This window comes from Rhinoderma darwinii, chromosome 1, assembly GCF_050947455.1.
Source record: "Rhinoderma darwinii isolate aRhiDar2 chromosome 1, aRhiDar2.hap1, whole genome shotgun sequence".
In the NCBI taxonomy this organism is placed as follows: Eukaryota; Metazoa; Chordata; class Amphibia; order Anura; family Rhinodermatidae; genus Rhinoderma; species Rhinoderma darwinii.
The window spans coordinates 535,877,089-535,891,022 of record NC_134687.1 but is presented as its reverse complement, the minus strand read 5'-3'; the positions used below and the strand labels follow the sequence as shown (position 1 = coordinate 535,891,022).

The 13,934-nt window shown below is 40.1% G+C and overlaps 1 protein-coding gene across 7 annotated transcripts in view; it reads right to left on the bottom strand.

Annotated features, from left to right (window-relative positions):
* The window catches only part of KIAA0825 (KIAA0825 ortholog), a 430,680-nt gene that overhangs the window by 197,018 nt on the left and 219,728 nt on the right, over positions 1–13,934 (bottom strand). For all 7 annotated transcript variants that reach the window (XR_012850533.1, XM_075837231.1, XM_075837243.1 and 4 more), the window contains one exon: positions 12,874–13,282. Coding sequence is in view for 6 of the 7 variants with exons in the window: in XM_075837231.1 (XP_075693346.1) it covers positions 12,874–13,282 (409 nt within the window). In the remaining variant the exon portion in view is untranslated. The remainder of the gene's footprint in view (positions 1–12,873; positions 13,283–13,934) is intronic.

Here is a 13,934-nt window from a genome sequence, read left to right as displayed (position 1 = left end):
TCAGACGTCCAGCTACATGTGTTCCATTGACCACACGCCACCGCTCCCAAAGGCTATCATGGTGCATAGCAAGACAGCAATGGAGGCTGGAATGGAGGTCTATCCTCTTCAGCAATGAGTCACAATTTTGTCTCGGACACAATGATAGCCAGATATTGATCTGGAGACCACGTCGGCAACTCCATGAAGAAGCCCTCACACGGGAACGTTCCACTTGTCCTAGTCCCGGGATTATGGCGTGGTGCGACATAATGTACGGTATCCGGATCACTCTAGTCTTTATTTCAGGCACACTAATAGCTAGGCGCTACATTGATTTGGTTGTGTAACCAACGGTACGACCATTTCTCCAAAGTGTCCCAGAAGCCATTTTTCAACAGGACAACGCCAGGCTGCATGTTGTTCGTGCTAGTGAGCAGCCTCTGAGGACTATGTGCTACCATGGAATGCAGCGTCTCCAGACTTGTCTCCCATCGAGCACATCTGGGGCGTCATTGGTCAGCAATTGCAAAGGGAGCTGCCAGCAGGCAATCTTGATGATTTATATGCCCAAGTGCATTTATTGTGGCATAACATTCCAAAGACAACCATTAATAACCTCATTGATAGCATGCCAAGGCGTGTGTGTGCATTTCTGCGCGTGGCGCTCATACTCGATACTGAATAAATCAAGATGTTTGGAATATTTTGTTTCCTTTTTTTTATAATTTGCATATCATTAACATATCTATCGATCCTGTGATTTCCATAATTCCAAACTATTCAATGTAAAACATACATAATAAAACTACAGTAGCAAAAAAACAGTCATTGTACATAACACCTTCTGAAGACCCGGTTGAGACGCTGTCAGATGCTAAGCAAAGATAGATATCTGTAGAAAAGTTGATCGACCATGTTGGAATTTTTGGTCGTTGGAAAATCATTCATGCCGATGGACAGGTCTGCACTACATTAATGAAAACCTGCCAGGTCACAGATCAAGGCAGAGATGAATTATCGATTGTGTTTTAACTTAAAGAGGCTCTGTCACCACATTTTAAGTGGCCTATCTCTTACAGATCGGCGCTGTAATGTAGATCACAGCAGTGGTTTTTATTTTGAAAAACGATCAATTTTGACGGAGTTCTGACCTATTTTAGATTTATGCTAATAACTTTCTTAATAGACAACTGGGCGTGTTTTTACTTTTTGACCAAGTGGGCGTTGTAAAGAGAAGTGTATGACGCTGACCAATCAGCGTCATACACTTCTCTCCATTCATGTACTCAGCACACTGGGATCTTGTGAGATCACGATGTGCTGTCACTTACTCACACATTAACGTTACTGAAGTGTCTTGGGAGTGAATAGACATCGCTTCCAGCCAGGATGCGATGTCTATTTACAATCCTGAGACTTCGGTAAAGTATGTGTGGGACTTACAGCACAGCACATCGAGATCACGCTGTGCTGTCATTAAGTCCCACACAAACGTTACTGAAGTGTCGGGATTGTGAACAAACATCGCGTCCTGGCTGGAAGCGATGTCTATTCACTCTCAAGACACTTCAGTAAAGTTAATGTGTGAGTAAGTGACAGCTCATCATGATCTTGCGAGATCACGATGTCTGAGTACATGAATGGAGAGAAGTGTATGACGCTGTTTGGTCAGCGTCATACACTTCTCTTTACAACGCCCACTTGGTCAAAAAGTAAAAACACCCAGTTTTCTATTAAGAAAGTCATTAGCATAAATCTAAAATAGGTCAGAACTCCGTCAAAATTGATAGTTTTTCTAAATAAAAACCACTGAAGTGATCTACACTACAGAGCCGATCACATTATGTAGGAGATAGGGCACTTATAATGTGGTGACAGAGCCTCTTCAAGGCATTGTGGTCTAAGACTACAACCTTCCCAGACCAATGTGAACGAGAAGTTGTTTAAACAATGGCTGTCAGAAATAACTAATGTATGACCAGCTTTAGGGCCTTTCAGGTAAAAAGGTATCTTGATATCTCTTCAATCATCTGTATTTTCTTAGTCCAATATTGAAAGAGTTTAAATCATCTCCAAGCCACATGCATCAGGTCCGCATTAATCCTCGCACATTGAGAGCAGTTGAACGCCGAACAATCTTTTTGGTGTATAGTACACCATGTGTACAATAAATAATTGAAAGGCATGATGCTATCCATTTCTCGAGATGCTAGAAATCATCGGCACTGCACCGATCCACTGATCAGGAGATAATTAATGTATCACCTCTGACCGTTTATTAAAGCTCTATAGTTTTAAAACTTGAACAGTCCCCCTTTTAATTGTATTTATTAGATATGAGAAAAACTCATGGTCTTCTACCTTGTATTTGTATATGCTCACTTTTTTGTGCGAATATAGCATAGCTCAATTGAGTATCATGAAATATGCTTACATAGACAAAGTATGTGGGATGTGCATATAGACATGATTACCATGATTGTCATGGAATATTTATTTGATTCGATATAGCTGTAACTATTAATACACAATGGTCCAAGCAAAAGAAGCCATCAGTTTTGGATGCTGGTGCCAGTATCTACTGTATTACATGTTTACCATGTGTTCTATATCCCTTTATTGATATTTATAGCAGGTAAATGATTGCACATCTGCTCCAGTAACCTCAATATAAATGGTTAAAAATCAGTTAGAAATGTTGTAATAAACTGAACTGTTCGGGTGCACTTAAAGGTGGATTGTTAAGCTTTGTTTTTAAACTTTACGCTTTCCTATGGTGCTAATAGCGGAGAATATTATGAAGTGTAATTGTACCTTTTGGATACTAAAAACCACTCTGGACTAAATTATGTGCTATATAATTAGAGGTTTCTGCAAATACGCAAACCTTTCTATGGCATTAGGAGGACAATTCGATGTGACTCTTTTCATGGCAGCAGGTACAAAACCACCTTATTTAATAAGAGGATTTCGTATGCGTGTGCGTGAGGATGACATTGAAAAAGTTGAGGGCCCTCTGAGAAAGGAGTGTATCACCCGAATTGTATCCTTTCCTGTCCATCACTTTGCAGGTGAAGCAGATGATTGGATTCAGTCAGTGCTATGATTAATGAGTTCCTCTCTGTATTTGGTATAGCCTATCAATCATGTCATTAGGGAGAATGTGCCCTGAAAGAGGCAGACCTCAGCCAAGGAATAACTGCATTCATCTTAATCTGTATATGCACCCAGCCAGCCAAGTCAGGGTCACCATGATGAAAAACAATAATCTTCAACGCCACAAATTACTTTGCAAAGACGGACGTTTCCTCACTTTTTTTGGGCAGCATGTTCTCTAAAATACAAGATGACTGTTTACAGCCTGTGTGTTACTTTGTAGTGAAGGTTATTTTAATGAATTGTAATGTTTTCAGGCAGTGCACAAGACAGGCATACAGCTGCCACTTTATACAGGGGGAAGGTTTTTTCCGTGTAAGTCAAAGTCACATCTAAAGGAACTACTTAAAATTCACTGCGCTGCAGAGGTCATCACTTTATTAAGTCTGTCTCTATTCCTATCTATGTGAAAAACATTTTATCATATTATACTGTATTATATAACATATTACTGCATATAATAAATGATGCGCTCATCATATGTTCCAGCACATATTTCCTTCATTTGTATGACAACGTGGGATGAAGGGGATCATTTATAAATGCAATGTTCCATGCCACAATTCAGGCAAAGTTCTCCGAAATACTCATCAGAACAATAAAGCTTGACAAAGATAGGTGGATTTTTTTGCATTATTGACCATCCAGGAGGATCCAAGCGATTTTTCACACTTTTCATTTCCAATATTAACAACACACTTGAATTTCCTACATTTAAATATATTACCAGACTGTCCTTTTCAATTCAATGAAAACTGCAGAAAATACATTTTCCTTCTCAAATAACTTTTTATTTTTTTTAATTATTATATTTTAAACATTAAGAATGTTACACAGAATGTAAAAGTCAGCAAACTTATCTGTGTGTGCATCGCAGCCTGGTCTGAAGTGAACCTCTTCCTCCTTGATTCTGAGGCCTCGTGCACACTTCAGCATTTTTCTTCAGGGTACTAGCCATTTTTCTGACGGCTGGCACACTGACCCATTCATTTCAATGGGGCCATGCACACTTCAGTTTTTTTGACGGTCCCGTTGCTCCGTTTCGACAAAAGTAGAGCATGTCCTACTTTGGTCCGAGATTCCGTGATTGTGAGGCCCATGCAAGTCAATGGGGCCGTCAGAAAAACTGAAGGCACACGGAAGGCGTCCGTGTGCCGTCCGTGTGTGACGGAGCCGTTGCCTAGCAATGGCCGGGCAGGCAGAAGTACATTACAGATATATTACACTAATCGGAAGCCACTTTTCTCTATCAATCACTGATAGAGAGAAGAGGCTGATGACAAAAATAAAATAAAAAGCAGTTCATACGTACCCGGTTGTTGTCTTGGTGACGAGTCCCTCTTCTTCCTCCAGTCCGACCTTTCTGTATGACGCGGCAGTCCATGTGGCCGCTGCTGCCTGTGATTGGCTGCAGAGGCGGTCACGTGGGATGAAGCGTCATCCCTGGAGGCCGGCCTTCTGACATCATCCAGGCTTGTGTGACTGCCACTACAGCCTGTGATTGGCTGCAGCGGTGACATGGATGAAACGTCATCCCTGGAGGCCGGACAGGAGGAAAATGCAGGGAGTTCTGGGTAAGTATTTTTTATTTTATGAAAATTTTATTTTGCGAGCGCCGAGCATGGTCATTCTTCAGCGCTAGTCACTGTGCAGGGTGCTGAAAGAGTTACCGCCGATCAGTGCAGCCCATTAACTCTTTCAGCACCCTGTACAGTGACTAGCGCTGAACAACCCTGCTCTTTCAGCACCCTGGCCAGTACCATGCCCGGCGCTCGGAAACGGAAACACGGAGTGCACACGGAAATCAGACGGCCGCTAAAACGGGCACACGGATCCGTCAAACACGGTGATGGAAGTGTGCAAGAGGCGTTAATGCAGAGACTTTGCAAATAACTTTTCTGAGCTATAGACAAGTGACAATGAAGAAAGAATGCTATTGGCCAAATGTAGTGCATCTACATATAATATTGGTGACAAGTATGGCAAGATTTCTTGATTTACCAGTAATTGGACCTTTCGATGTTTCTGGGGACCATACTATTTTGTCACAGCATTAGCACAAGTGGAAAAAAGGATTTATCTTCTATGTTGCAGCCACAGGAATGACCGGCCCCTGCCCAGAAAAGAGCATTGCTTTTGCATCTAGCAGGACCAGAAGTCTCTGACATTTTTGATACCCTGGCAGAAAAGGAAATATTCAGACTATGAGACAGCTATGAACAGACTGAGTGAGTACTTTGGCCCAAAGGAAAACATTATATTTGAAAGATACCAGTTTAGTCAGGCCATTCAATAAACGAGGGAACCCATTGACAGTTCTGTCACCAGGTTAAAATATCATGCAAAGTCTTGTGATTTTGGTTAAGTACCAGAGGAAATAATCAGATCGTTGAAATTGAGAAATGCACCTTTTTGCACCTCAAAAGGAGATTGCTAAAACAACCTAATCTGACACTTCCCAGTCTGCAGGAGATTGCAAGAACCATGTACTAATACTAATGTCTTGCAGTATATCGTGATTCTGACAGGCTTCTATTAAGCCCTGCCGGAGGTGCACAAAGATGGCGGACCTGGGAGCCTTCATTAGGCCCCCAGGCAGCCATAGCAACCATCGCCCCCCCCCCCGCGATTGCGTTGCGGGGGGGCGCGATAAGCTGTTAGAGGGGGTCGCCCCCTCTTTCTTACGATTTAAATGCTACGGTCGCTATTGACCGCAGCATTTAACGAGTTAACAAACAGCCGACACCCGCATCATATGGAGCGAGTTCACTCCGTGAGCCCGTTCCATACTTACCCTACCCCACTTTAGCGTATGTATACGTCAAATGTCGGGAAGGGGTTAAAGAATTATTTTTTTGTTTTTGCTGGCAGGTCGCTTTAATGCAATCTCCAAACCTACCTATTATAAAAGGAACTCCAGGAGTAGAAAAGCACATTTTCCAAAGAGACCTGTGCCACAACTCTAGCCTATTTTGATCCCGTTGCACCAGCTGAAATTATTGTCATTGTAAGTCCTGTGGGTTTAGGTGCCATCCTAGTTCAGAGGCAACATCCAGGTAACTACAGACTTGTTCAGTATGTAAGTAGATCCCTTACTGATGTTGAGAGACGTTATACTCAGACTGAAAAATAACTTTAGCTGTTTTGGGGATGTGAAAGGTTTCATACATGCAGTATCTTTATGGCCTTGAATTTGAAATAGTAACAGATCACAAGCTGTTAGAGGTGATATATTCTCCTCGATCAAAACTATTAGCCAGAATTGAAATATGGGATCTTCGTCTTTTACCATGTCACATTAAAAAAGGGAAATATCAACCAGGGCCTACAAATGCAGCAGATGCACTTTCAAGATTGTCCCAAACTTCAGCACCATCTCATAACCTAGCCGAGGAGTATATTCGGTTTGCTGCCAAGGCCATTCCCCATGCATTGACACCACGTGAGGTTGAAGAATTTCCCACCTTAAACCTAGAAATTTCACAGATGAGAAAATGTGTACGGTAAGAGACATTGAGCCATTGTGATCATGCCTATCAAAAGGTTAAACATGAGCTTACTGTTGCAGGACAATTCATTCTGGAAACCGTATCCTGATGCCTCAAAATTTACAAAGACAAACCCTACAATAAGCCCATAAGGGACATCAAGGTATTGTGCGCACTAAACAACAAGTACGTGATAAGGTTTGGTGGCCAGGAATTTATAAGAATGTGGAACGTATGGTCTCCTCATATCAGCTGGTGGGCAACTAACCAAAACCAGTCACACATCCAGTTTTACCTAATGGCCCATGCAGAGTTCTAGCTATTGATCTGTGTGATATCCCATCTGGACACCACCTTTTAGCAGTTGTAGATTATTATTCACGAAGGCAAGAGGTAATTGTCACAAAAACAGCGTCGTCTACTGTAATTGATGGGTTATAGTGTATATTTGCTTCTCATTATTTGCCTAAGCTGACTGGAAGTAAACTGAGCAATTCTCACTTACAAAGAATTTCAGGATTACCTCAATTTAGTTGCCAATGTAGATCATCGTATAACCCCATATTGGCCACAAGCTAATGGGGAAGTGGAACGCCAGAAACGGACCATGTAAAAAACTCTACAAATTGCTCATTTGGAGGGCAGAGACTGGAAAAAATAACTGTGAAATTTTGTTTTGGCTTATCGAACAACTTCTCATACTAATAAAGGGGTTAGTCCTGCTGAACTTTATAGTCGCAAACTTAGGACAAAATTACAAGATATTTTGGTACCAGCTCCTACTGGTCTTGGGAGTTTTAGGGAGGTTGATGAAGAGAGAATGATCCATGGTCAAGAGTATGTAAAGCACAGACGCCATTGTCAAACTAGTGTCCTCAAGCCAGGAGATAAAGTATTGCTTAAAAAAAACAAAAAAAAAAACGGTTTCATAAACGGTCTCTTTCTTTTGAGGCTGAACCCTATGTACTAAAGAAAAAAAAGAGGTACTCTAGTGGTCCTGGAGATTCGGATGGCAGCACAATAGTACAGAATTCATCTTTGCTGAAGTAATTTGTTGAACCAGAAAGCCAAGTCATAGATAATTGTGAACCAGACAAAAGTAATAGTGGTAGTCATGATACTTCTGACACCACCCCACAAACATCCACGTCAGAACCACCAAGAGTTAAGCAAGCAACAAAGCCACCTGTATGGACAAGAGTTTTAAACCTAACATGTTATTTGTTCCACTGTACAATTTATTATTACTATTGAGATATTGTTCATGTTAACGAGGCTTTTCTTTAACCCCTTCACGACCACCCCACGTAGATTAACGGGCTACAAAGCTGGTCGTTGTGCCTGCAGCCTGTTAATCCATGTGTGCTCCTCACAGAGCACACAGACGCTCCCCGCAGCCCGGCATCTCCCAGTACAGGCTGCTACTAGCAGCCTTAGTACTGGGGGAAAACATCGGGTCGGATCACAGCGGTGATCCGAACCGATTAACCCCTTAATTGCGGCAGTCAATAGTGACCGCCGCATTTAAGTTGTTATAGCAACATCGGCACCCCGCTACGCGATTGCGGGGGCCGATTGTTGCGGGGGGGCGATTGTGATTGTGAACAACTGACAGTTCTAATACATTGCACTACATGGGTAGTGCAATGTATTAGAACATAGAACAGTTGGACCTTCAAGTCCCCTAGTGGGACTAAAGAAAAGTGTAAAAAAAAAGTGTAAAAAAAGTAAAAATAAAAGTTGTAAAAATACAATAAAAGTTTCAAATAATAACACTTCACAATCGCCCTTTCTCGTTTATCAAGTCATTTATTATTGAAAAAAATAATAAAGCCATACATATTTGGTATCGCTGCGACCGTAACGACCTTAACTATAAAAATATTATGTTATTTATTCCGCACAGTGAACGCCGTAAAAAAAAATAAAAAAAATACTGACATAATTGCTATTTTTTGGTCACTTTGTCTTCCAAAAATTTAAATAAAAAGTGATCAAAAAGTCGCATGTACCCAAAATGGTACCTATAAAAACTATAACTCGTCTCGCTAAAAATAAGCCCTCATACAGCTCCGTCAACTGAAAAATTAAAACCGTTATGGCTCTCACAACATGGCGACAGAAAAAATCTATTCTCTTTACAAAAGTTATTTTATTGTGCAAAAAGTTCTATAAATTAGGTATCGTCGGAATCGGACTGACCCGCAGAATAAAGGTAACATGTAATTTATAACGATTGGTGAACGCTGTATAAAAAGAATTAAGAAAATAATGCCAGAATTGCTGTTTTTTCGTCACCTTGCCTCCCAAAAAAAAAGGATAACAAGTGATCAAAAAGTCGCATGTACCCCAAAATGGTACCAATAAAAACTACAGCTCGTCCCGCAAAAAAAACAGCCCTCATACCACTACGTCTATGAAAAAATAAAATTAGTTAAGGCTCCAATAAGCCAGGAAATAAAAATATGCAGTTGTGCCGGCCCGAGGGGAACATTTCTTCTGTTTCAAGTGGCGAATTATCAAGGCCCCTAAAATTAGGGAACCAGGAAGGGGAGAGCCCAAACATATCTGCTGGAAGCGATGGTGCCCGTATTATACCAGGAAAACACTTCTCAGCAAAATTCCTCAAACTGCAATGGTGCGGAGTGTGGACCAAAAGGGGCATAAGAAAGGACGCCATATATCAGTGCGACACCGGCTTGTGCAGAAAGGATTGTGTCACAGCATAACACACATCTATGGATTATTTTATTGTTTTTGTTTACCCTATTATTATACCACCTGACTATGCCCCTTATATACTCCGCCCGGCTTACATGTACTCCCACATTATAAACGGAAACACCAGTAAGACTCAATACAAAACTACTACAAGCAAAATCCATGCTCCAAAAGCCAAATGGCGCTACCTCCCTTCTGAACCCTACAGTTTGCCCAAACAGCAGTTTACTTCCACATATATGGCATCGCCATACCTGGGAGAACCCTTTTAACAATTTTTGGGGTGTGTCTCTCCAGTGGCACAAGCTGGGCGCCACATATTGGCATATCTATAGAAAAAAATCCCATTTTCACTCTGCAACATTGAGTGGACACCAATTTCTGCCAATCACCTGTGGTGTTAATATGCTCACTACACCCCTAAGTGAATACCTTGAGGGGTGTAGTTTCCAAAATGGGGTCACTTCTGGGGGGATCCACTGTTTTGTTCCCACAGGGACTTTGCAAATGCGACATAGCGCCCAGAAACCAATCCAGCAAAATCTGTACTCCAAAAGCCAAATGGCGCTCCTTCCCTTCTGAGCCCTACTCTGTGCCCAAACAGCCGTTTATGACCACATATGTGGTATTGCCATACACAGGAGAAGTTGCTTTACAAGTGTTGTGGTGCTTTTTTTCATTTATTTGTTGAGAAAATGAAACATTTTCAGCTAAAACTACGTCTTATTGAAGAAAAAGGATTTATTTTTATTTTCACTGCCCAATTCTAATAAAATCTATGAAACCCCTGTGGGTTCAAAATGCTCACTACACCCCTAGATGGATTCTTCAAGGGGTGTAGTTTCCTAAATGGAGTCACTTTTTTTGTGTTTTCACTGTTTTGGTCCCTTAGGGGCTTTGCAAATACGTTGTGGTCTCCGCAAACCATTCCTGCTAAATTTGAGCTGCAAAAGCCAAATGGCGCTCTTTCCCTTCTAAGCCCTGCCGTGTGTCCAAACAGCCGTTTATTACCACATGTGGGGTATTGTTTTACTCGGGAGAAATTGCTTTACAAATGTAGTGGTACATTTTCTCCTTTTAGTCCTTGTGGAAATTAGAAAAAATTAGCTAAACCTACATTTTCTTTGAAAGAATGTAGATTTTAATTTTCACGGCCTACTTCTAATAATTTCTCCAAAAAACCTGCGGGGTCAAAATGCTCACTATACCCCTAGATAATTTCCTCAAGGGGTATAGTTTCCGAAATGGGGTGACTTTTGGGGGATTTCCACTGTTTTGGTGCCGCAAGAGCCTTTCAGACCCGACATGGTGCCTAAAATATTTTCTAATAAAAAAGGAGGCCCCAAAATCCTCTAGGTGTTCCTTTGTTTCTGAGGCCTGTGCTGCAGTCACTAAGTGCACTAGGGCCACATGTGGGGTATTTCTAAAAACTGCAGAATCTGGGCAATAGATATTGAGTTGCGTTTCTCTGGTAAAACTTTCTGTGTTACAAAAAAAATAGATGAAAAATTAATTTCTTCAAAACAAAAAAGAAATTTGAAAATTTCACATCTACTTTGCCTTAATTCCTGTGAAACATCTAAAGGGTTAAGAAACTTTCTAAATGCTGTTTTGAATACTTTGAGGGGTGAAGTTTTTAAAATGGGGTGACTTATCGAGGGTTTCTAATATATAAGGCCCTAAAATCCACTTCACAACTGAACTGGTCCCTGTAAAAATAGCCTTTTGAAATTTTCTTGAAAATGTGAGAAATTGCTGCTAAAGTTCTAAGCCTTGTGATGTCATAGAAAAATAAAAGGATGTTCAAAAAACAATACCAATCTAAAGTAGACATATGGGTGATGTTAATTAGCAACAATTTTGTGTGGTATAACTGCCTGTCTTACAAGCAGATACATATAAATTTAAAAAAATGCTAATTTTTGCAATTTTTCGCGAAATTTTGGTGTTTTTCACAATTAAATACTTAATGTATCGAGCAAAATTTTGGCAGTAACAAAGTCCAATGTGTCACGAGAAAACAATCTCAGAATCGCTTGGATAGGTAAAAGCATTCCGAAGTTATTACCACATAAAGTGAAACATGTCAGATTTGAAAAAATTGGCTGTGTCCTGAAGGCCAAAACAGGCTGTGTCCTGAAGGGGTTAAGGAAAGGAAGGGTTGTAGTATATCTTGGGCAGTAATGAGTTACATTGCGGTCTGAATATTGTTACAATGTTATAGGATTTATGGGTCAGAGTGCTGGGTGTGGTTCAGTCAGTGTACTGTCTAGATGGAGAATAAAGCAAGAATCCTGAAGTCTGGGCCTCATAACCTGTGTCATACACTACACCAAGCCACACTAATGCTCCTATTTTGCAACAATTGTCTAAATTATGAGATTTTAGTAAAATGCATTGAATTTATAACAGAATTTTTTAACAGAAAAAGCTTAAAGGGAGTCTGTCACCAGAATGTCCGTATTAGGGAGGGAGGGGGGTTGAACTGGGGAGCCAAGTAAGAGCATTTAGGTGCAATGGTAACGCCCTCATTGCACCTAAATGCTCATTAGCATAAACGTAATAAAACGGATTTCTCTACACAGGAGGCAGTAAGCAGAAAATGAAAAGAAACGCTAGAAACAGGTTAGTCTCCTCTACAATACCCTGTTACTAGTTTAACTCGGACATTCTGGTGACAGACTCCCTTTAAGGATTTCCTCAAGAACAATCCTGCTAAAAAATATTAGGAGTTATTAAAATCTCAAACCTTTTTCTGTATAGGTTAATTCCCTAGTCATAAAGGCAAAACTTAAAATTTGGTGTGGACTGAAATCGAATACATTTTTCATAAGTCAACTGTAAGAAGATCAATCGAGAGTAAAGTTAAGCTCCACTGTGGCAGATCTTCGCAAGACTATACTATAAATAACTACAATAAGCTAAATTGGTGAGGAGAAATGGCTGCAAGGAGCTTTATCACACAGTCATTCTGAACCATTCACATAGAAAAATCCAAACTGACCACCAAGAAGGCAGTGCAATTTATTTCTGCACATCCCCAGCATGGAAGTTCTCCCGGCCACATGGGTATAACTTATTTTCCAGCAATCCAACAGGACCGGAAGGTGCAGACATGTGAAAATAAAGGTATTTTGAGGACAGATGTCCCCGATATCTTTTTATCTTACTGACCAATAAGTAAATCTAATGCACAGATGGCATTACATGGAGTAGAGTCTTCCAATACTACAATACAATAAAGATCTACATTTTTAGGGTAACAAACATCTAATCAGAACCTTTATACCAGTGTTGCTAGTCCACGTTTCAGGATGCCAACATAATCGAAATGACATACTAAAAGCAGCCTACATTGTTCAATGGTTGAAGAATACATTGTAGTATGTTCTAGTATACCTGCAAACCCTTTTATATATTGCATCATCTAATAGAGACTGCTAGAAGGTCTCTCTCAATGTCGTTTCAGTGAAGACATAAACTGATATAGATGTATATATGTATATGTTCATTAATAGTCTCTTACCTGACTGAGCTAAGGACTTTGGCTTTTCTTAGCTGGTTCTCAATCCACATTGGTCGGTGTCTTTCAAGATCTTCAAACACAATTTGTGTATGGTCCTTGAGGTCCCCGGTCTTTAATCCAATGGTTTTATTGAGGCATTGACACACTGTAGCAAGCGTCTCTTTACTCCAACGAGACAATGTGGTACCTGTCATTTGTTCTATGGTATTTCCATCTTCTAATATATGACAAATAATACCAATTAAGTTCCATACAACTATACCTGTATCTTTACATACAGAGTACTGCGCTGATATTTTTCTCTCTGAGAATGAGTAGAAGTACTTTATTGGGGGAGGCAGACACGCAATTACTGAAGGTAGCTTGCTCATCACAATGGAGACTGCTTCAGCTGTCAATCCTGTAAAGTCTTTAACAGGAAAAATAAAAAAATAATTAATATTTTGCTGCTATGTACTAGTAACTCAAGAACATATATTTCATGAATGTTCCGCAAGCAAACACTGTCCACTATCAGGTTCTACTTATGAACTATATTCAACTCCAAATGACCTATAATGAATAAACGTAATACCATATTGCTATATTTCTGAAAAATGTTTGTATACTGCCCCTGTGGTTGCAAGTGTTTTCCTATGGGCTTTCTGAAAAATATACTTGTAGCCCTGTTGGCTTCAAATTTGTCGTAGTTTGCTTATAAGGACATAAGGACTTTGGTTTCTAAACTCCAATCTGGCAGAAGCTAATATAAATATAGGTCACTAACCATGCTAAGACTATATAGAGTAACATTAGCAGAATCAGAGCTACTTACACGTATGTTTTGTCACCATAAAGGTAAATATCTGAATGGCACATAATATAGAACTTGTGAATAAATTATAAAAAAGATACAGTATTTTCACTTTTAATAAAGGTGATATTTAATTGGAATAAGATTACTTTTGGACAGTACTGTCTAGGTATGGCTTTTGGACTTTTGTTTGCTGGGTCACACTATTGCATCCTAGGTAATTGTGCAAATGAATTGTCATAATTTCTGCCTGATTTCCCCTTAAATT